This window comes from Dendrobium catenatum, unplaced genomic scaffold (genome assembly GCF_001605985.2).
Source record: "Dendrobium catenatum unplaced genomic scaffold, ASM160598v2 fragScaff_scaffold_574, whole genome shotgun sequence".
In the NCBI taxonomy this organism is placed as follows: Eukaryota; Viridiplantae; Streptophyta; class Magnoliopsida; order Asparagales; family Orchidaceae; genus Dendrobium; species Dendrobium catenatum.
The window spans coordinates 765,328-786,667 of record NW_021319036.1 but is presented as its reverse complement, the minus strand read 5'-3'; the positions used below and the strand labels follow the sequence as shown (position 1 = coordinate 786,667).

At 34.7% G+C, this 21,340-nt stretch overlaps 1 protein-coding gene across 1 annotated transcript; it reads left to right on the top strand.

Annotated features, from left to right (window-relative positions):
• Positions 1–4,321: 4,321 nt before the first annotated feature.
• LOC110097840 (PHD finger-like domain-containing protein 5B) lies at positions 4,322–21,099 on the top strand. Its single transcript, XM_020824447.2, has 2 exons — positions 4,322–4,479; positions 20,541–21,099. The coding sequence occupies exon 2, from the start codon at positions 20,554–20,556 to the stop codon at positions 20,884–20,886; it is 333 nt and encodes a 110-aa protein (XP_020680106.1). The 5' UTR covers positions 4,322–4,479; positions 20,541–20,553; the 3' UTR covers positions 20,887–21,099.
• Positions 21,100–21,340: the final 241 nt, after the last annotated feature.

The window sequence follows — 21,340 nt, the reverse complement described above, 5'->3', positions numbered from 1 at the left end:
CTTGTTTCAGACATTTATCATATTTTTCAAAATATGTGTTGAATAAAAGGAGTTTTGGTTTACTGTTTATAAGAATTTACTTTATAGCTTAAACTGCAGCTATGCATGGTTATTGAAAGTTTGTAAAATGCTAATTATGCTCGAATTGTTCAATTTAATGCTAAACCAAAATCATTTTATGAGTATCCCTAATTTTCTCTACTTTGTTGACAGATTGTGTGTCATTTAAAATGAGTTCAACTAATTCTTCTGCTGCAAAATGCAGGCGCACATATTCTCATGTTTATTGTCATTGTCATCTGAAATGTGTGTTGTATAATTGCTACCATGGACCTAATTGTAGAAGACAATTTTATAGGTGCATTCATAATCAAACAGATGATGACTTTAGTTACTTTAAATGGACAGATAAAGTATAAGAGGCATTTTATGGCACACATAATGAATTCAAAGGTTTTGAGGCAAAAATTTGTAAGAAGCTTGACTTGAGCATCTTCTTGATGAAAGTCTTTATTGTTGTTGTTCTTGTTGATGCACCATTCGTATTTCTTTTACCTTGTAATGTGTTGTGTCGAAATGGGTTGAATGTTGAAGTAGTTGCAGAGATCAACGTGTGTTATGTTTGTAGTTTGTTTGCTTGGTCGTCAATGTTAATTGTGTAAAAATGTATTTGCTTGAAGTTCCAATTTTGCAATCTTGTACTAACATGTTGATCAAGTCTATTGTAGTTTGTTTGCTTCTCTAAATATATGGAATGAAAAAAAATTCTAGAACATGTTGTTCATGACTAGCCATATTTTTTTGTTTAATTATTTGTATTATGAAATTGATGGGATTTTACAGAGTGAATGATCTGATACAACATGGAAAAATGCACATGCATTTACATTAAAAAAAAAAGTAGAAGGATATATGAGAAGATAATCACATTCAGCAAAGTTGTTATTTAGAGAATGAAATTGCTTCAATATAGCAATCCAAGTTCCAAAATTGAAATCCAAGATCCTTGAGAATGAAAATGGTTTAATACATTGAACTTATATTGAACTTCAAATTTGGCAATCCAAGTTACAACTTATGTGTAGTTGCAGCTCTTATAAAGCTATACTAAAAAATCTTACAAAGTTATACAAAAAATTGAAACAACTATATTCAAAAAATGGTCATTAGAGAATGATCTAAATGTTATAAGCCATCCATATATGAATACTTGAACTCCTGCACCTCAAGGTCATCTGCAATACATCTACTTGGCAACTTCACTCATCTGTGTTGTCCTACTTTTGTGTTTGTTGTCTCCTCGACTTCTCGTTATTCTTATTTTGCAAAGGGTTCTTGCAAGTACTCTAATGTAGGGGTGTTAATTTTTGACACGACCCGAAACACGACCCGAATCCGACCCGAAAAAATTTGGGTTCGGGTCAACCCGAACCCGAAACGAATCGGGTTCAGGTTGAACAAATCAACCCGTTTTAAAAATCGGGTCGGGGTCGGGTTCGGGTTGACCCAGCAATCCGAAATTGACCCGAAAGTGACCCGAAAATCGAATATTGACCCAATTTTTTATCCGAAAATTAGCAATTTTAGGTCAACTTCGGGTCATTCGTGTCGGGTCAGGTTGACTCGGACCCGAATTGGGTCGGGTTCGGGTCCGGAAACCTGACCCATTTTTAAAAACGGGTCGGGTTCGGGTTGACCCGAACAGTGCCGGGTCAGTTCCGGGTTCAACCCGAACCCGACCCACTGACCCAAATTGACACCCCTACTTTAATGATGCCCCCATTGACCACACCTACCACATCTATGTGATCTCTTATCTTGGTCCAAGAAATTTAACAATCTTCTTTTCCTTGATACTTTATATTAGTATAGGCATTAGCTGACACCCAAACCAGTCCTTGCACTTTTTTCCCATCTTTAAAATATTTTTTTTATTATTCTTCCACAAATGTCGAATACAAACTCTATGCTTAGCTTCAAGATATACTTCTCTAATTGCCTCACCCAAGCCCTTTTCCATATCTGATATGAAATAAAGAGGTTCTAAAGTAGTATCAATTGTCTCTCCTAAGTTTTGAAGGAATCATGACCATGTATGTTTGGATTCAGTCTCAAAAACAACGTATGCTAATGTGAATAAGCCATTATTTTCATCAAGTGAGTTGGCCAATAAAAGCACACCTAAATATAGGGGTGTCAATTCGGGTAAACGGGTCATGTTCGGGTCGAACCCAGAACTAACCCGACACTATTCGGGTCAACCCGAATCCGACCCTTTTTTAAAAACGGGTCAGGTTTTCGGACCCGAACCTGACCCGACACGAATGACTCGGGGTTGACCCAAAATTGCTAGTTTTTGGGTCAAAAATCGATCAATCTTCAATTTTTGGGTCAAAATGGGTCTAAACGGGTCATAAACGAGTCAATCTCGGGTTTTCGGGTCAAATATGAGTTTTCGTGTCACTTTCAGGTCAATTTTGGGTTGTTGGGTCAACCCGAACCCGACCCGATTTTTAAAACGGGTTGATTTGTTGAACACGAACACGACCTGTTTTGGGTTCGGGTTGACCCGAACCCGGATTTTTCTGAGTTAGGTTCTGGTCGTGTCAAAAATTGACACCCCTGTCTAAATACTTGGATTTAAGATGACATACATCCAAACTTACAAGTGGTCTGCACCCAACAAGAAATCCATTAGCACACACCTTGAAACTTACATAAAAACTCTGGAAAGAATTATAAATACTGTTAAATGTATATGTGATGCGTTATCCCGAGTTTTTATCAAGTAGTTTTGTTTTCAATGTTGAAATCCATTTATAGTTGTCATCAACTAAGCGAAATATGGCATAACGGGCTTGTTCTCTTGCCCTCCAAAGCTTCATATAAGGTAATAATAAATCAAATTCTTTCTCTAGACCACTATTTATTTATTTTGGTGGAATATCTGGATATCTTTTGACCATCTCCTGAACCTCATTGGCAATCCATGCATATATGACTAGCTGATTCCCAGCATGATTTATCCCAAGGCATGTGTGTACTTCATCCGCTCTCCTAACTTGAAGTGATTGAGTGTCTTCATATAGGGATGCTGAAATTCTCCATTGACAATCTTAATAGGAACATGTTGCAATAACATGTTTCTTATCATAGAGTATTCTTAAAACTTGTTGTATCATTAAAAAATGCACCAATAGTGATATTTGCAACACTTGAAGTCTGAACTCTTGAAGAACCGTCATTCTAAGTAATAGAACATTCTATAATTTGTTCAATACTCTCAACCCCCATAAGATGTGAATGTGATTGATCTTCATCTACCTCATGTACTGAGATAACTATCTTGGCACATAAATTTGCATTTGATTACCAACTGGCTCACATCAACATCAGAATTGATTACTTTGTACTCCTTGGGTGTTGTTCTGTATATGTGATAATGCATGTTATATTGATATCCTTTAAATCAATGACATATTCTAAAAATCTCTGCTCTAACCTTGAAAATATTAATATGTCCTTTCTCAAGTTTGATAGTCCATTGTTTGTCGCCAGTATACCTCTTTCTAGATTGGGCTTTTATGTCAACCCAAAATCCTCCAAATTTAAATGCAATAAATATATGCTCTTTTTATCTCCATATAAATCATCTACTACTTTGTCATCATAATCCTGCATTATTGAATTATGCAACGTGCTTGTCATTTTTGCTTAACATCAAGCTGTAATAAGAAGACTGATCAAACACCAAATCGTTAGAAGAATAAAAAACATAAATATTGACACTTAAATGCCCAAAATTATATATATATATAACATAATGCACCCATTTACACATAATTAATTACAAAACACTAATTAAATATATGATTTTGCATTCTGAAGACAAAGAAAATACATGCAGAATGACGAGAGAAAGAATAGTAGAGCAAAATCAGACACTGCAAGAAATACAAAAATACATACCTATTGCGCGAGAGAAAGTATAGCATGTACGGGGAGAGCGGCTGAAGAGAAGCAAGCATGAAAAAATTTAAGGTAGAATGCACGAGAAAAAGCACACACGAAAAGAATAGCTCACGTGGGAAGGTAAAGACGGAGTGAGGCTTCCATGTTGACAAAGTGACATTTTTGTTGTTAAATTAATGTTTGAGTGATATGAATGTAATATTTAAGTTTTGAATGTTAAATATGTAATATAGATATAATAAAGTGGCATGTTTGTAAATTCTTTTTTTTCTAAGATAAATAAATAATAAATAAATATTAGATTTCTCTAGAGGGTTAAAGAATATTTATAAAAAAAATATTGGAATAACATTACCCTTTTACCATACACTATACAGCCGCGATTGCTGATTCTCGAGAGAGCGAAAAGAGAGGCGGCGAGAACGAGAAGGGCAGCGCACAAGGGGAAAGCGAGAAGAAACGGGAGCGGCAGCGTAGGAGCTACATCTCTTGTGCGGACATTAGGAGGTGAGTTAGACGAAATGGATCCTTCTCAGTTCTCTATTAGGTTTACAGGGATTTCAGATTCATCGTGATGTTCAAAACCTTTATTATTATTTTTTTAAATTAATGCGGTTCAAAACTTCGTTCTTTCTCTTTGGATCGGTTACTTGCATGATTTTCTTGGCTTCCTTATTTTCGTAATCCTTTTCTTGTAAGATAGTTGCTGTAAGAGGGAAGAGAGGGCCAATGCTTAAATTAGTTGTTGTAGGAAGGAGAAAGGGAGAGAGGGTGGGACTTAATGTGGGCTTGTGTAGCTTCCGCAGGGAAAGTAGCAAAATTGCAAATTTTTGTAGTTGACTCTCTTGTACTAGTTAGTAGATCCTTGGTATAATTTCAATGACTGAAAAGAGCCTGTAGGATCTTAGAGAAGGAGAGAAGCTCTACTTCTTGAAGAGAGGGATAAATAGATGGAAGAAAGTGAACAGAAAAATGGCATGAAACTATTACAACCTACTACAATTATTTATAGACACAATATGCTATATCAAAGGCAACACAAACTAAAGAAACTAAAAGAAAGTACAAAGAAACAACCTAAAATCTGGACCAATATCCAACAATCACCCCCCTTAGTCTAGATTTTACAAAACATCTGAATCATTCCAACCGTCTCCCAAGTCTGCAACTATTGCTAAGCTGGCGTCTTAATTGAGTCCAACTCCTTGTAGTTTCGACAAATTAGGACAATATTTCTTAAAGTGCCCTTCCTTGTGACGAAGAAAGCCCTTCTTGTTGGACTTTTTTTCTCTGGAATTCTGATATTCCTCCTGCGATCAGAATGTTGCGATATTACCTTCTTTATGTTCAGATTTTCTCTGAACGTCCTTTGACATTAAGACGTATTTTACCTCTGTCAATGTCAATATTTGCTTCTCATACAACATAGTGCCAATTATGTTCTCGTATGTCTTCGGCAGAGAGCTGAGGAGTATGATACCTCGATCTTCATTGTCTATTGTTACGTCGACATTTTTTAAAATCATCCAAATGCTTTCTAAGTTCCTTGGTTTCTTCCATTTGGAGCGTGTATAATTGCTTCTTCAAAAGTAGTCGATTAGTAAGCGATATTTTCATATAAATTGATTCAAGCTTCCTCCATACCTCTAATGTCGAGCCTTCTTCAGCAACCTCCCTCAACACTTCGTCATCAAGAGAGAGAAGGATGATATTGTGCGCCTTCAGTTTGTTTCCCTAGCCCTGGTGGTGAGGGCAACAAATATAGGGATTCCTATACCCCTCGCCCTCACGGGAGATAATCACCGAATCGACGACCCACTAAACCACGAAACGACGAAGAAGAAGAAGGGGAAGAACAAACTCTTACAATAAAACTATAAAGAAGAAATTACAAAACACAAAATTTCAAGGACTTATAAACCTTGACTCATAAACCTAGGACATCCTAAAGTTGCTGCACTTGGAAGAAAGATACAGGTGGAGTGACACTTGCGGAGAGACGAAGAGATTAGAAGCAAAGAAGAAGGGTGGAAAGAGCCCGTAGGATTTTCGGAGGGGATGAGAAAGAAGACGGACAAAGCTCGCAAGCTTATCCAAGCAAACCCGCATGTTATAGCTTTTCCAAAAATAACATATCATTCAACTTTTTAAAACAATACAATACCCCCCATATATATAGGTATGAAAGGGAAATACAAAGAGACTCCTAATAAATTCCCATAGGAATTCTAAAAGACTTAGCATTAATTCCAAATGCTTTTTATAAAAAAAAAACAGCCCAAGCCAAGGAACCGAAGATCCCCCCCCTTTGTCTACATCAAATTCTCCTCTTCTTGAAGAACTCATCTCCCGATGAGTTCGCTTTGGGTTTTCTTGAGGAGGTGCAGTGCATACTGATCATCCAGCTCTTTGAGTTTCTCACCAAACTTCTTCAAAATTTCTTCCTGTTCCTTCTCGAATTGTTGTTGCAGAAATCTCTTCCACTTCTCGAATTGCTGTTGCAGAAATCTCTTCCACTTCTCGAATTTTTGATCACATAGGAACATGTGATACTGAAGCTTGTACAGACGATCTTGAAGCGGATCCGTTGAATCACATTCTGTAGGAATCCATCTATCCAACGGGAGTGGGACATCAGGATTATTTGAATTGATTTCCTCGTTGTATGAAACCATATTTTTGTTGTTTTCCATTTTTTTAAATTGACTCAAAAAAGGCTAAAAAAACTTAACCTAAACTTAGACTCAACAAGCTAAAAACTTAAGACTCACGACAAAACTCACAATTTGACAAACAAAATCAAAACTTGACAAACTAAAACAAAACTTGATAACTCGATTTGACAACCAAACCCTAGGACTTCCTAACTTGCTCTGATACTAAATTGGTGGGGGCAAGAAATATAAGGATGCCTATACCCTTCGCCCGCATGGGAGATAATCACCGAATCGACGACCCACTAAACCACGAAACAACGAAGAAGAAGAAGGGGAAGAACAAACTCTTACAATAAAACTAAAAAGAAGAAATTACAAAACACAAAATTTCAAGGACTTACAAACCTTGACTCATAAATCTAGGACACTCTAAAGTTGCTGCACTTGGAAGAAAGATACAGGTGGAGTGGCACTTGCGGAGAGACAAAGAGATTAGAAGCCAAGAAGAATGGTGGAAAGAGCTCGTAGGATTTCCGGAGGGGATGAGAAAGAAGACATACAAAGCTCGCAAGCTTATCCAAGCAAACCCGCAGGTTATAGCTTTTCCAAAAATAATATATCATTCAGCTTTTTAAAACTATACAATACCCCTCATATATATAGGTATGAAAGGGGAATACAAAGAGACTCCTAATAAATTCCCATAAGAATTAAAAGACTTAACATTAAACCCAATTGCTTTTTATAAAAAACAAACAGCCCAAGCCAAGGAACCGAAGAGGCAATCACGAGAGCCAAGGAGACCGCCCGGAACCAAGGCGCCGCCACAGCCACGGGAAAGAGCCCAGGCGCGGAAAACCAACGGTCGGCCATAAATACAAGAGGCAAGGCACGGAAAATAGCAGCCCAAGGGAGGAAGCCAAGGAGCTACCGCATGGGAAAAGACATTTCTTGGAATTCCAAAAGACGGTTTGGAATTCCAAGAGACCTACATAATTAAAAACATAAAAAGCATAAGAAATACATTTAATATATGATAAATATGAACTAAAATCATAGCTAATAATGAGCTAACCCTTAGTTCAATAAATGAACTAAAGACCAGCTCATAAATGAGCTAAAATTTCAGCTCAAAATGATTGAGCTTGTAAACTCGAGAGAGGCCAAAATTGATTTATTTTGGACCTGAGTTGACCCCCCATTTGTCTACATCACCTGGCCCTGTCATTGATTGCAGCAAGATCTCTTCAAAAATTGTATTGGCAAGGCCTTGATGAACCAATAGAGCTTTTATCTTAATCCGCCAAAGGCTGAAATTATTCTCTCCCTAACGTATATATTTCAAATATTTGCATTGACATAATCAAGACACCAAAACTTGATTTGTGCCCCAATGCCACCAATCTGCTCCTATTCACAAGATTTCATCGAAAATAATCAAAATATTCTGCTTATTGCTTTGTGTCTGACTAGAGCAACCCGAGCATATACGCAGAACTGCGCCCTTCTCTTTGTGTGATATGCTTCAATTTCTTGATCAAGAATGTACTTCTTCGTGATTTCGGCAACAACAGATCTTCGGCACCAAACATCCCACACAAGCTCTGACTCCGAGCTTCCTTGCGCGAGCACCCGCACATCGGACTAGGCCTGCTCGTCCTACAAAGCTTTCATGCCTTCCAACCCTAATATGCAAGCCGATCTTGCCTTGGCTTCCACTCCTTTCCGCGACTAGGGTACACCCGCCTCCGTTGAGTCCGACGAACCCCGCCAAGATCGCGTGTTCCACTTGGCTTTCTTCCTGCTCACCTTCGCGTCAAGCTCTGCAAGCCCTGCGCCCGACTTCCTCCCTGCGCAGTCACACCTTGCTCGCTTAGCCCACGCTCGACATGCAACCCTCACACTCGCGGACGACCTTCTCGGCTGTCGCTTGCGAAACCTGCGCACTATTGTGCGCCTTCACCTGTGCGACCACCCAGCACATGCCATGCCAGCAGGCCTTCGCCCGACTAGCCTGCGTCTCGCCACGCGAGTCTATTGAGCGTCTGCCTTCCGTGCGGTTCACCTCCGTGTACAAGCTACGCCCACGGTGTAAAACGATTCGGTCTCCTTCCTACACAAATCCTGCCGAGCTTCCCTCCTTTTTCTTGAATGCAAGAATTTCCTCCACCTCCCTAGCTCTGATACCAAATTGTAGGATCTTAGAGAGGGAGAGCTCTGCTTCATGAAGAGAGGGAGAAATAGATGGAAGAAAGTGAACAAAAATTCTCTTGAAAATGGCATGAAACTATTACAACCTACTACAATTATTTATAGACATAATAGTCTATATCAAAGGCAACACAAACTAAAGAAACTAAAAGAAAGTACAAATAAACAACCTAAAATCTGGACCAATATCCAACAAAGCCGTTGAATTACTGCAATGGCTTTAGAAGCACCGGATTTTCTTCTCTCGATTGTTTAATGCTTGCTTCCATGATGCCTGGACGATCGTCTATGTGAGTGTCTTTACTTAAGCTTCAAAGTTCCTGGTGGGATATGGATAGGCTTCCTTATTAAGCTTTCCAGAAGGCAGGTTTCAACGCTTCTTTTGAGTGCTATGGTTTTTGTTGGTATCATGCGGGTGCTAAAGTTTTGTGTATATAGTAAATTATTAGGCATATTATAAGATTGAAACATTTGTTATTTCATTTCATTTGTCTGGTTGCCAAATATCTTATGCTTAGGTTTTCATCATGCTATTGGATTATCCCATAATGAAGTCACTGAATTTAAATGGATGGTTACTTCAAGATTCCTCATGCTTTGCCCTCCCTTCAATTTATTCCCTTGCTTCAGATAAGAAAATTTAGGTTTTGCAAGTTTTGGACATCTTTATTAAGCCCTCCGTGTGTTAATAGAATTGTTAAAACCGAATTAAGTATGGTCTCTCTCTCTCTCTCTGTGTTTCTCCCATCCTTTCTTCCCCTTCATCTTCTTGCACTCCCTTGTCTACCAATGAACAACCAATCCCAATCTATTCAACCCCTTTTTCCATCTTTTCGCTTTTGCCCTTCCTCTAACCTAACTAGCTGGACCCGCCCTCTCCCTTTTTCTTATTTTTTCATGCCCTCTCCTCAATCCCCAAACTTGTAGAGGTCAAAAGAGAACAGATTTTGAAGGAGGAAAAACAGACTTTGGAAAAACTAATGTTTACTAAGTTTACTTAATTTAGAGTTTTTTATATCGACAAATGGATCCTATAATTGATGTTTGAGCCTCTTTGGAAAGGTATAGAAATATACTTAAAGTAAATTATTGTACTTCCTAAATAAGAATTATAAAAATTTCTGATGACAAAATTATTAAGGTGCATAAATATCACAAACTTTTGGTGCTTACACTGTTTATATGTGGGTGATACAGTTCTAGCTATGGTGTCTTACAGAGTAAATGGCCCTATTGATAAACAAATGACCTATATTGGCTCTACCCTACCACTACATCGGAGGCCACCATCACTGTCGCCTTCCTTTTTTTTATTCTTGAAGTTACCTCCTGTAACCCCTTCTCTCCACCTTGTTTAAAGGAATTTGTGCAATCAACCTGTAATCTGTGGTAGCCATTAATATTCTCTTAGATATTATGAATTTCATCTATATTTTATAAGATCATACATGTTTTACTTATATTTGACAGCCTTTGCTATAATTTTATAAGATTTTTTTTTCCTCAGAAATTTGGGACATTTACATAATTTTATTGTAAAATCAGATTTAGTACAAACTCATTCTCGGACCCAGTAACACATAGATCACTAAGCAATAATACAAATAAACAACAAACAAACAAACAAACATGGAAAGCAAGCAACCTACTGGTCATGTGAATTGTAGGTCTTGCCATCCTTTAAATATGCGTAGATTGCGTGCCAGGATCACCAAAATTAATGGGCATTTTTTATCAGACCCTCTCTACAAATAGCTCTAGTGGTAGGTGGAATCGCCTTACTTTTGTACTTGAAAATTCTTGCACTCTTTCTCCTTGCAAATATAAAAACTGCAACGGCTAAAAAAAATTTTAACTGATGTGCAATATGCTTATAAATTTGCATAACCTTCTCAAAAGGGCCAGCCATTTGTACGTTTGCAATCACTAATTTCCCACCTACAACTATGTTAGGAATTATTTGATATAAACATAGTGCATGCAAGCATACCATTCCTTATAAAATACACTTTCGGATTTGAACCTATCACATTGTGCATGCAATCCTACCATTCCTTATAAAATACACTCTTGGATTTGAACTTATGACCTTGGATTTTGGAGATCTTCATTCTACCATGCTGAACTAGGAGAGCTTTCTTATATCTACATTTCACCTATCATGTGAAGGGATGTAAGCCCCATGAGTTTAATATTATATAAATAAAAATATGTTTAAAAAATCGAATATAAGAAAGAAGCTTAATATGCATTTTAAAATCAAAAGCCCATAGCCATATGATTCATATTCTAACTCTAAAGTATAATGGACACAAACATATAAAATTAAATAAAAAAGAGATGTCACAATAAATTAAGATGAGTGACGAGGTGGCACAATGTTTTGACAAAGACGAACAATTCAATGAGGGAAATCAAGCATGGAGATGGAGTCTTTGACGAAGCGAGTGAAGGTTCAACGATCAATGTGATGTGAGAGACATGAAAGTCGATTGATCCGGGGCTTCGACGTTTTTGCATGCTTGTATGAGAGGAGTTGCTTGATGGGATTTAACTATTAAGAGATTTAAAAGGAAAACTATATTTTCATTTATTTGTTTTATTTAAGCGCTAGAAAGTTTTAGTAGAATATATTTAAGTTTAGTGATTTAATGATTTAATTTATATAATGGGATTATCACCTCGTTAATGGGGAGCAAAAGGCTAGTTTGAGGTGATGCCTTGGCCTGTGTGGCATCCATCCCTCACACCCAGCATGCATGGCAAATTTTTCATCTCTCTCTTCGAGGTGGGTTCCAAACTAACTTTTAAAACATTATTGTTTGTAAGTTTGTTAAAAGTGTGCTACTAAAGGGATTGGGTGCAATGCGAGGGATGTTTTCTTGTGTCCTCATGGGTGGTGAGCTGCAATAGTTCTTGCTTCGCTGGTCCAATGCTAAAGCACTCACATGTTCCGGCTTTTCTCGCTTCAATCCTATTCAACTTAAAATGGTGTTATTAATTCATTAAGTAATATGTTGTCCAATTGTACTCTCCCTCGACCACATTCTAACCTTCGTCCGAAACCAAATTACAATAATCGCTCTCTTGACCTCCTCTTGACAATCACGACCATCGTAGTTTCCCCATTGCTCATGGATGTGAGCCATTTGATTCCAACCTCCGGCTGCCCTAATGCAGTACTTCGATGCTCTTCCTAGGACCCATGTTCGTGGAACACATAAATTACTCAATTCTACCTGAACGATTGACCTAGCCCTAATGAGTGAGTATAGTTTTTTTAAGTCTTGAGAATCTTTTAATTTTTTGAATAACATTTATATTTACGAAGAAGATTTAAAATTTCAAAAAATATAATATTCATTGAATGTCTTTTGTGATTTGTTTTAGGAACAACTTGTAATATTCATTGAATGTCATTTGTGGTTTTTGATGTTTTAAAAAAAAATTAAAATTTGTGATTTTAAATACTAAGAATAGTTTATAGAGTAAGATGATATATGAGTTACTTTATGAGATGATTACATATAAAGTAATTTATTTAGTCCCATACACAGAAATTTAATGGTCGATCTCAATGCATGGAGGAAAGATCGAATTTGGGAGTGTACAAAATTAAAATTTAAATACTATTTGCCATATATGGATTTATTGTGGATAGGAGACAAATAGATGGGTATCTCGACCCAAAGAACAACTTAATATATATATATATATATATATGAAACATAATGAGATAGTAATGGGGATTATTGAATCAGATATTCATGCATTGTGGTAAGAGATCAATAAATCAAGTTCTGAAATGAAAAGCGTTAATAAATCTAAATAAAGTCTTATGGATTATTTGTTCTGTCAAGATCCTAAAAAATTTGTTGCAAGAAGAAACATATGAGATAATTGAGCATAAAAGAAAATTTAGATAAAAGAATAAGTGATAGAATTGTCCAATACATGGCTATATGTTTCTATCAAGAAATATATTTTTTAATAAGAGTTTGATCATATCGGAGAGGCTATAAACCAGGTCTTAGGCCATCGTGTTATCATGAGTTGAGAGTCACTCTATTTAAAAGATGCATGCAGGCAGCTAAAAATCTGAAATGTGGAGGATTACAAAAAGAAAAAAAAAATGCAAGAGAAGGGATGCACTCTTATGTCAAATGAATGGGCAGATTGTATAGAGTGATCTAAAATAAATTGTTTATTAATTCATTCATCATTAGATACAATATTCTTTGAGACCATAAATGCATCTAAATATTCAAACGCTGCATTGAAGTTCTTGATGCATAAATAGAAAACAATATAGGAGAAAGAATGTGCTCATAAGCAGTTATAGATAACTACTCTATGATTTTGTAGGTTGACGATTTTTAGCATTTAATGTATAAGCATTTAATTTATTTTTTTATATCATGGAGTGCGAACATATTTGAAGTTCTTATAAATCAAATGCTTATTAAAAAAAAAAAGGATGCACTTATACTACACTATGTGCAACCTATTGCATCGATATGATGTTAAAGGATATTGAAGATACAACTCGAGTAAAAAATACTATTAAGAAAGCTTTAGAGTTAAGCAGATATATTTATTTATAAAATTATTCTTAATATGATGGCAAAATATACAAGTGGTTTGGAAATAGTGAGATTGGACATCACGTGTTTTACTATTTATTTTCTCTTGCAAGCATGCATAAGCAAAAAAAAAAAAAGGGTGTATGTTTGTCTTTGAAGTATTAAATAAGTTTCGATTTATTGTTGTCTATAAGAAAGGGAAGATTATTCTTAAGACTATATATTGGAATAGTGTGACTTACACTTTCAAGGTTGAAAGCCTATTAGTGAAAATGTTGAGTTTAATCGAGGGTAATAACAGGTTGACTATGGGCTACATGTATAATGCAATGAATATAGTGAATGATGCAATTAGTGGTGTATTTGGAGTAGATGAGCAAATCTATCATATTATTGATATAGATAAAGTGGTTAACGTCGACAATTTGATGAACCAGCTGAGCCTGTGGGCCACACTAGGGTGGGCTGCGGGCAAGAAGAGCAAAGGGTATTTTACCATAGAAAACTAAAATTGTGAGAGAATTAGGAAAGTTTATTTAGGGAAAGAGGTCTGATTTGAATTCAAATTTGTGAGGGAATTAGAAAATGTTTATTTAGGAAAAGACTGTTGATTTGAATTCAGATTTGTGAGGTAATTATGAAAGGTTTATTTAGGGAAAGAAGGCTAATTTGAATTTAGATTTGGGAGAAAATTATGAATGATTTATTTAGGAAAAGATGACTTATTTGAATTCAGATTGGGATGGAAGTAGGAAGGTTTGTATTAGGTAAGTTGTTTTATTTTTCATTATGTGAATTGTGTTTTGTTATAGTTTTCTTTGGAGTTGTTCCTAACGGCGCCTAGGGTTTGTGGAGAATCAATCTTTCTCTCAAATAGTAGATCAACTTATATCTTGGTTTGTTGTGATGATATAATAATCTTTCTTGCTAATTCCTGCTACGTTCTCTCTTTTTTATTGTTGTTTTTGTTGCGTGGAGATCGGATTTCTATCAAATTTGTATCAGATCACCTTTTTTGGCACCTATGGCGGCTAAGAAGGTTGATGTGTTGGAGGAGAGGCTTGATGGGGAAATTAGAAATTAGAAATTTAAATTTGGAGAGCAACATTCAACAATTGAGGACAGACTTTCAAATCTATAAGAGATGATGAAAGGATGCTATAGTTTCAAGTCAAGACTACATCATCGGAGGCAAGAGCATCATTGACCTGACAAGAAAGTGGGGGAAACTCTAATATAGGGATGATGTGGGAGGATTGAGAGGTGGAAATTTTTGGGGAAGAAGAGGAGATGCCATCTTTGGAGCCACTTCTAAGCGGAGATGCCATCTTTGGAGCCACTTCTAAGCGGAGATGCCATCTTTGGTGAAGGAGTGAGATTTTTGGTGGAGCTGCAGAGTTTGGAAGTAGAAGAAGATGAGAAGATAGAAGGACTAGACACAGTTCAGTCACTCCTACAGTAGTATCAAGAGGTGTTCCAACCAGTTTAGGGGTTCCCTCCTCTGTGGGAATACGAGCATGCTATCATCTTGAAGGAAAGATTCTCACGTATTAGTGTTTGTCCATATTGTTATCCCCAAATCTAGAAGGATGAGAATATGAAATCGAGGATTGATCAGAGAGATGCTGGAGGTAAGGATCATTCGACCTAGTGTTAGTCCATTTTTCAATCCAGTACTATTTGTCATTTGCTTTAGCAGCAATTTATTTCGTTCCATCTTGAGGACAAGGTGACTCTTTGGGATGTGAGTATTAATGTATCAGCTAAGCCTATGGGCCCCACTAGGGTGGGCGGCAAGCAAGAAGAGCAAAGTGGATTAATTCCACTTTAATTACTCATCATAGAAAATTAAAATTTGGAGGGAATTAGGAAAGTTTATTTAGGAAAAGATAGCTGAGTTGATTTCAGATTTGGGAGTGAATTAGAACATATTTATTTAGGGAAAGATGGTTGATTTGAATTTAGATTTGAGAGGGAATTAATAAATGTTTATTTAGGAAAAATGGGTTGATTTGAATTTAGATTTGGGAGGGAATCAAGAAAGTTTTATTTAGGAAAAGAGGGTTGATTTGAATTCAAATTTTGGAGGGAAGTAGGAAGGTTTATATTTAGAGTTACTTGTGTTGTTTTATTTTTCATTATGTGAATTGTGTTTGCTGTAGTTTTCTTTGGAGTTGTTCCTAGCGGCGCCTAGGATCTGTGGAGAGCTGATCTACCTCTCGAATAGTAGACCAACTTGTATCTTGGTTTTTTGTGTCGATATAAAATATTTCTTGTTAATTTATGTTGTGTTCTCTCTTCGTTATTACTTTCTTGCTGTGTAGAGATTAGATTCCTATCACAACCTTTGTATCAAGCTGATTATTATCTTATTTTAGAGTTTTTTAATAAAAAATATTTTTTTCAATATAATTAGATGACTAATTAATGAGATTCTTATATGTAATTAATGATGTGTTAGTGCACCATCCATAATAAAGATAAAAAATCATTAGATATAATTAATTGAAGCTTCTATATAATTTAAAGATTTTTTTATTGATTAAAGTATTCTTTTGAATGAGATATTATAATCTTAAAACAACAAAGTCGTGGGAAATATATGGAATATCAGTCTCAACTTTATAAAAATAAATTATTAAGATTTCAGGACTGACTTCCAATATTGCTAGGTGTGAGAGCAATTAGAGTGCCTTGGAGCAGATAAATGATTTATTAATCCTAAATATGCTAAATAATTAAAATATTTTATGTATTTCATATTTTCATTATAGATTTTTTTCTATAGATTTATTAGAGAAAGAATTTGATTTTGTTCAAAAGCATTTTGATGATTTAGACTTTGTTTGGGACAGCTTTTTTACTGTTTCTTAAAGCAGTTTTTTAGTACAAGAATTTCTAGTTCTCTATGCAGAGCCGGTTCTGAAGCTGGGTCGGACCGGCCACCAGACCGGTTCACGGTCGAACCGGTTGAACCGGCCGGTCCGGTCCGGTTTTCAAAACCTTGGTTAGTGAGCAACATTTTGGTTATGAAGATTTAACTTTAGGCATCGGGATAAATAAATCAAAGGCGGTCTTTAACACTTAGTCGGTAAAAAGCAAGAGTGGATTTATCCTCATCTTGACTAGCATCCACTTTTATTATTCTAGTAAGAAAATATAAGATTGACTCACAAGAAAAAAAAAAAGAAAATTTTGAAGAATAAGAAATTTTCTTTGAAATTGAAAAAGATTTTTTGACTGAAAAAGAAGATGAATGATGATTTCTTTGTTTGCTTTATGAAACTTGAGATTTTATGCATTTAAATTTAGCTACTGCTATAAATTAAATATGTTCTTACGCAATCTTAAAGTTTCTAATTTTTATATCAAACTAATCCAGTAGTTTTAAATTTGTAATCATTTGTTAGCTTATACTAAAAATGCTAGAAATTTTAACTTGTAGGTTAACTTTCGAAGTTTGTTTTCAAATTAAGTATGTTCATCACATTTCTTTTCAATTTTATGTGCAATTTTAACCATTTATTAAATACTCTATATTTATAATTTATTAGTAAACTTGTTATTATATTTTTTATAAATTATGAGCGTTCTGGTTAATAAAATTGCCACTTTGTTTTTATTCTTCCCTCGTTGAAGCAAAAAGAAACTCTTGCGCATCACATTATCATTTAGTATATTTAGTACAAATGTACAATGCATAACGCTTGATGATGTTAAATGATATATGTTGAATCCTCTGGTGCTGACATCTCAAATATTGGCACAACACCTGGTTCTATACACAACTCTTGACAAGTAAGTATAGGCTTTTTTAAGCTCAAGTGATTGAAAAAGGTTAGTGGAATGCCTTGATTTATCTTTGTTGTAAGTTTTCACCTGCTGGGATGAGATATCCTCACATCAAAACTCTCTTGCGCATCACATAGCACATTAATGCTATATACATTGGTTCTTTTTTTACTTTAATGCACAGTGAAGCGACACTTTTATTAACTAGTGTTCTTATAACTTATAGAAATATGATGCTGCATTCATTAGTAATTGTAAGATCTGGAATATTTAATAAATGACTTAAATATTGATATGATATTGAAAAAATGATGCAAATACCTAATTTGAAAATAAATTTTAAAGTAAACTTGCTTATTGAAATTTTTAATAATTTGTATTATACATAAGAATTAATAAACGTTTATAAGTTTAAATTTAGTGTAAGTAGTTTGATGTAAAAATTAATAGCTTCAAAATTTCTTAAAAATACATTTGGTTCCTAGCAAAAGCTTAAATTAAATGCATAAAGTCTCAACTTTCATAAAATAATCTAAAAGTAATTTATTAGTTATCATTCTCTTTCATTCACATTTCTTTCTTTTTTATGGTAACTTTTTCTCCTTTAGGTAGAATTTCTTCATCATTATTTTTTTCTTCTTCTTCATCGCATATTTCTTCTACAAATAATACAGGTTGAGATAAACTAGCCCTTGATGTCCATAAACGTCCTCTTATTCTTGACCTACTAGATCTAACAAACTACTTTCAATCAACTTCTCCTATTGTCTCTTTAATGTCTCCAAATTAGATCTTCAACGCTAAAATATTACTTACCAGCATCCTTCATTTCTCTAATTAATTACTTACAACTTATATCAATACAATCCAAACTAATTGGATCAATAACATCCCCCCCCAAATTTCATTATCTTTTCAAATTTTATTGTACTTGAAAAATAAATCATTTAGACACCTTTGATTCAATCTTTTTTCTTTTTTTTGTGTGTGAATTTGTAAAAAAAATTCATAATGAAATGTATAAAACATTTGAATAATTTAGTACATTCAAAGTTAATAAATTATCCATCTACTCAATGACACGACAGTTCCTCTCATGCCCAGCAGCACTACAAATCAATCATAAAATCTTAATAGCCAATTTTTATACAATTAGGGTTGATGCATCATGCATTTTCTACCACGCAGTTGTATTAAAATTATAATATTATATTTAAGAAAAAACTTTAGTAAATTAAACAATTTTATAACTATAGAAGCTTCAATTAATTATACATGGAAATTTCTTATCTTTGACTTTTAACAGGACACAATGGAGAAAAAAGATTCATGTAGCCGACCCCATGTGGGACAAAGGCTCGATGTTGTTGTTGTTGTTGTAGATTTTTTATCTTTGACTTTTAACATGACACAATAGAGAAAAAAGATTCATGTAGCCGACCCCATGTGGGACAAAGGCTTGATGTTGTTGTTGTTGTTGTTGGAGATTTCTTATCTTTATGGTACATGACAGACTCAATTTTAGGCATCACTATAATAGAGATTTCTTAAATTTAGGGCTATTCTCTCATTTGAGTCTTCCACTAACTTATCAATAATTACATATGAGCCTTTCATTATTTGTTTACATTATTATAGGGTAAACCTATTCCTATAAAAAATTCTAATGTAATGGTTGTTGGAGTTGGCACATCCATTTCTTGTTAATGATACAAAAGATTTCACCGTACTTTTTCATCTCTTCTAAACGCACTATTAATTGCATCATTGATTGTATATATTACATCATCTATAAGTCGTGGCAGATCTTTTTTCACCATCTACTAATCTCAACATATTCACTAATGAGCAATTTAACCTTCGAAACACAGGTCATACTATTTCAAAATATAGTATTAGAATAATCTCTTTAAATTTTTTTCCTTAGTCAATATTAAATCTAGACTTATTCCAATCATTAGAGACAAATATATACCTTAATGTTTTTTAATTTTATGTACAACTACAACAATAACAACAACATCAAGCCTTTATCCGACTATATGGGGTTGGCTACATGAATCCTTTTTCTCCATTGTGCCTTGTTAAAAGTTAAATTCTCATTTAAATCTAATAAAGAAATATTATTTTTAATATTTTATAACCAAGTCTTTTTAGGTCTACTTCTACATTCCTACATATTTTGTACTTTAAGTTTAGTTCACACTTCATAATGTGAGAAAAAATTATATATATAGACTGTTTTGTTGTCCATATTGTAATGATTTTCCTTATGAACCTGAAGTTCTTGGTAGGCTGAACTAATCTGTGATCATGGTAAGTACAAAATATGTACGTTAATTTGCAAAAAAAAAAAAAAAAAAAACAAATTTTTCCAAAAAAAAAAAAAAAAAAAAAAAAATAGCATTTCATTAAAATTGATCAAGAAAATGCCATTGCAGGATTTTTAAACAAGGGTTTTGGCATTGCAAATTATTACTGTATTTCAACTTGAACAATGCTCCATAAGATTAGTTATCCTTTCATTTTTATTTCTTTGCCACGGTAAGATTTGTCAGAAATTTCAGGTACAGATTAAGGAAAGAAAAACTTATTCAGTTCAAACATGGAATGACATGTGTTATGATTGATATAGAATGGCCTACAACTATTGATTCCTGTGAATTTATAGCTATTGAAGTTATAGCTCTTGTTATGAAAACTTACGCTTCGTTTGGGACGGCTTTTTTATTATTTCTTAAAGTAGCTTTTTAGTACAAAAATTTTAATTTATGTACTAGAAAGCTATTTTTAGAAGCAGGAAAAAAATTGTCCTAAACGAAGCCTAAACGAAGCCTTAGTCTATTTATATTGTTTAAGATCCATCTTTATTTATTCAAAGTGTAAATTATGAACATCCTCAAGTATCACTGTGCAGCATGTGAGTTCCTAATTCAAGAGTAGCTTCATATACCCCACCCACAATCAGATTCAGCAATTTATATGCTCATTGTGTGAAAAAAACACTTTCGATTTGGGGAGCATATCTAAATTTGATGCTCCAAATTTTGTTTCTATTCTGGACTCTCAGTTGCTTTGTTATAAATTTGATACAATGTTAATTTGTCTATTGATATTTGTTCTGCTTATTGTAATAAATATATTAATATTTTATTATTTTGTCATTTATTTTACAACAAATTTCTTCATTATTTTCAATTTTATGTACAAATCAAAATCATGAATTTCATGTTGTTTAAATATAATACAATTTTTTCTGACCAATATGATCAAAATTTTATGTTAGGATATCCTAACCCTTTGTGTTTTTTCTTACCCCATTTAGGAATTAGCTGGTCATGGCAAAGCATCATCCTGATTTGATTATGTGCCGAAAGCAGCCCGGAATCGCAATTGGTCGGCTATGTGAGAAGGACGATGGCAAGTGTGTCGTCTGCGACTCCTATGTTCGTCCTTGTACGCTTGTACGAATCTGCGACGAGTGCAACTACGGTTCTTTCCAAGGCCGTTGTGTCATCTGCGGCGGCGTCGGCATCTCGGATGCATATTACTGTAAGGAATGCACGCAACAGGAGAAAGATCGCGACGGCTGCCCGAAGATTGTCAACCTTGGCAGTGCCAAGACTGATCTCTTCTATGAGAGGAAGAAATATGGATTCAAGAAAAGGTGATCTATGATGTGTTCTTTTGCTTTAGGTGTGTGTGTTTTTATGTGCTTGGTATGGTACTTGAACATTTATAGAATGATGAGAGTCAAGTGTAGTTTTAAGCAGTTTGAAGGAAAATGATATTGTTTAGTTTCATTATGTTTTTTTTGATAGTTTATGAAGCTTGGAATTACTGGTTTTAATATTTTTGGATTGGTAAAAATAATTATTAGTTGATGAATTTAGGTGATAGTGATATGGCTTGAAATTGAAATTTTCAGGCTTGGTTGAACTCTTGAATGAGGCTTTTACTCTACTAGGTCTTCATCAACCATTATAGGCTATAACATTCAATGCCCTAAGAATAGGAACTTTTATGTTTGAAAGAGTAGGTTGGTAAGGAAATGAGGAGAAATTATTCTGTGCGGACATCGGATCGTTCGGAGGTGAATCAGACTGTGCCACGTCACTTGGTATA

Excerpts from the sequence above, each read along its gene's own strand:
- LOC110097840 (XM_020824447.2), top strand. The coding sequence starts at position 20,554 with ATGGCAAAGCATCATCCTGATTTGATTATGTGCCGAAAGCAGCCCGGA.